Raw genomic sequence first — 2,112 nt, 5'->3', positions numbered from 1 at the left:
AAGAGTAAAGCAGTACACACTTTTTCTCAAACTCTATCTTACCAAAAGAGAGATCCAGCTTAATCAACTTTTATCTCCATGGATTCTCAACTCTTGAACTTCTCATCCCTTATCTGCCTTTTCATCTTCATGATAGTTGCACTGAAAATAGGAAAAAATCTCAAGAAAAGTCACTCAAATCTAAATATACCCCCAGGACCATGGAAGCTACCTATTATTGGAAATATACCACTTATTCTTACATCCACTCCACATAGAAAATTAAGAGACTTAGCCAAAATATATGGACCTTTGATGCATCTGCAACTTGGAGAGGTTTTCACTATCATTGTTTCCTCACCAGAGTATGCTGAGGAGATAATGAAAACCCATGATGTTATATTTGCATCAAGGCCGAAAATTCTAGCATCAGAAATATTGATTTATAATTCAACAGATATAGTTTTTTCACCTTATGGAGACTATTGGAGACAGCTAAGAAAAATTTGTGCTTTGGAGCTTTTCACCCCAAAACGTATCAACTCATTCAAGCCTATAAGAGAAGAAGTGTTCACCAATCTCATCAAAATGATTGCTTCAGAGAAAGGATCACCCATCAATCTCACTGAAGCAGTACTGTCAGCAATATATACAATAATTTCAAGGTCTGCTTTTGGCAAGAAAAACAAAGACCAGGAAGAATTCATATCCTTGATTAAAGAAGTTGTAGTTGTTGCAGGAGGTTTTGACATGGGAGATTTTTTTCCCTCTGCTAGATGGCTTCAAGTCTTGACTGGCTTAAGGCCTAAGCTTGAGAGGTTGCAACAAAAAATAGATCGAATACACGAAAATATCATCAACGAGCATAAAGAGCTAAAATTAAAAGCCGAAGAAGGCCAAGGTGGAGTACAGGAAGATCTGGTAGATGTTCTTTTAAAATTTGAGGATGGTAATGGTAACAACCAGGACATTTGCTTAACTAAAGGCAATATCAAAGCTATAATCCATGTAAGGATAATAACGCCTTGCAAATACTTTTATGAACTTATTCTTGTTCCTTTATGCAGAACTGTAGAGGTGTAGCACTTACATAAAAGTTTAATACCACCCCATACTATCTTTCATGATCTATTTGAAGTTGTGCACTATTTACATTATGTTAACGGAAGCACATCTATTGTTCTAAAAAGTGTGTCACTTCATGTTCCATTTGTTGTAGTTGATTGAAAAATATATGTTTAAGTTAAAAATTTAATAACTAAGTATTTTTCTGATCAATCACAACAAGTGGTACATGAAATGACACAATTTTATGGACAGAAGATGGGCTACCCATGTTAAAATCATATCTATTTTAACTTTCTCCTTAGCTTAACCTCAATGATGATTACTATTCAGGATATCTTTAGTGCTGGAGGTGAGACATCAGCAACTACAATAGATTGGGCAATGGCAGAGATGGTAAGAGATCCAAGAGTAATGAAGAAAGCACAAGCTGAGGTGAGAGAAGTATTCAATGAGAAAGAAAGGGTTGATGAAACTTACATTAATGAACTGAAATATTTGAAATCAGTTGTGAAAGAGACCCTTAGGTTACACCCTGCAGCACCTCTTTTACTTCCAAAAGAATGTGGACAAGCATGTGAGATTAATGGGTATCACATACCTGTCAAAAGTAAGGTCATAATCAATGCTTGGGCAATTGGAAGAGATCCAAAATATTGGACTGAGCCAGAGAGGTTTTATCCAGAGAGATTCATTGATAGCTCCATTGACTACAAAGGAAGTAACTTTGAGTACGTTCCATTCGGCGCTGGAAGAAGAATATGTCCAGGCAGCACATTAGGTTTATTGCATGTTGAGATGGCCCTTGCATTCTTGTTATATCACTTTGATTGGAAGCTTCCCAATGGAATGAAAAGTGAGGACTTGGACATGACTGAGATATTTGGAGTGACTGTTAGAAGAAAACAAGACATGTACTTGATTCCCATAGCTTATAGTCCTTTGTTTGCAACATAAACTCCATACTTTCAATTTGTTCAGCATTTACTCCAAAAATAAAGTTGTGTCCATGTTTATTGGTTCATGTAGACCTGAAAACTTTGTAATGTGCCCAAAGTCAGTGATAGT

At 36.1% G+C, this 2,112-nt stretch overlaps 1 protein-coding gene across 1 annotated transcript; it reads left to right on the top strand.

The window, feature by feature from the left end:
* LOC109355705 (cytochrome P450 71D11-like) lies at positions 1-2,067 on the top strand. Its single transcript, XM_019598891.1, has 2 exons — positions 1-987; positions 1,378-2,067. The coding sequence occupies exons 1-2, from the start codon at positions 79-81 to the stop codon at positions 1,999-2,001; spliced, it is 1,533 nt and encodes a 510-aa protein (XP_019454436.1). The 5' UTR covers positions 1-78; the 3' UTR covers positions 2,002-2,067.

The sequence above is a fragment of the Lupinus angustifolius genome, chromosome LG09 (genome assembly GCF_001865875.1).
Source record: "Lupinus angustifolius cultivar Tanjil chromosome LG09, LupAngTanjil_v1.0, whole genome shotgun sequence".
NCBI classification, from domain to species: Eukaryota; Viridiplantae; Streptophyta; class Magnoliopsida; order Fabales; family Fabaceae; genus Lupinus; species Lupinus angustifolius.
The sequence above is the reverse complement of the archived record's forward strand: the minus strand, read 5'-3'. Positions and strand labels throughout refer to the sequence as shown.

What these genes read in the sequence shown, in the direction of transcription:
- LOC109355705 (XM_019598891.1), top strand. Translation starts at nt 79, where the DNA reads ATGGATTCTCAACTCTTGAACTTCTCATCCCTTATCTGCCTTTTCATC. An exon ending in ATATCAAAGCTATAATCCAT is followed by an intron (nt 988 to 1,377) that starts GTAAGGATAATA and finishes ATTACTATTCAG; the next exon opens with GATATCTTTAGTGCTGGAGG.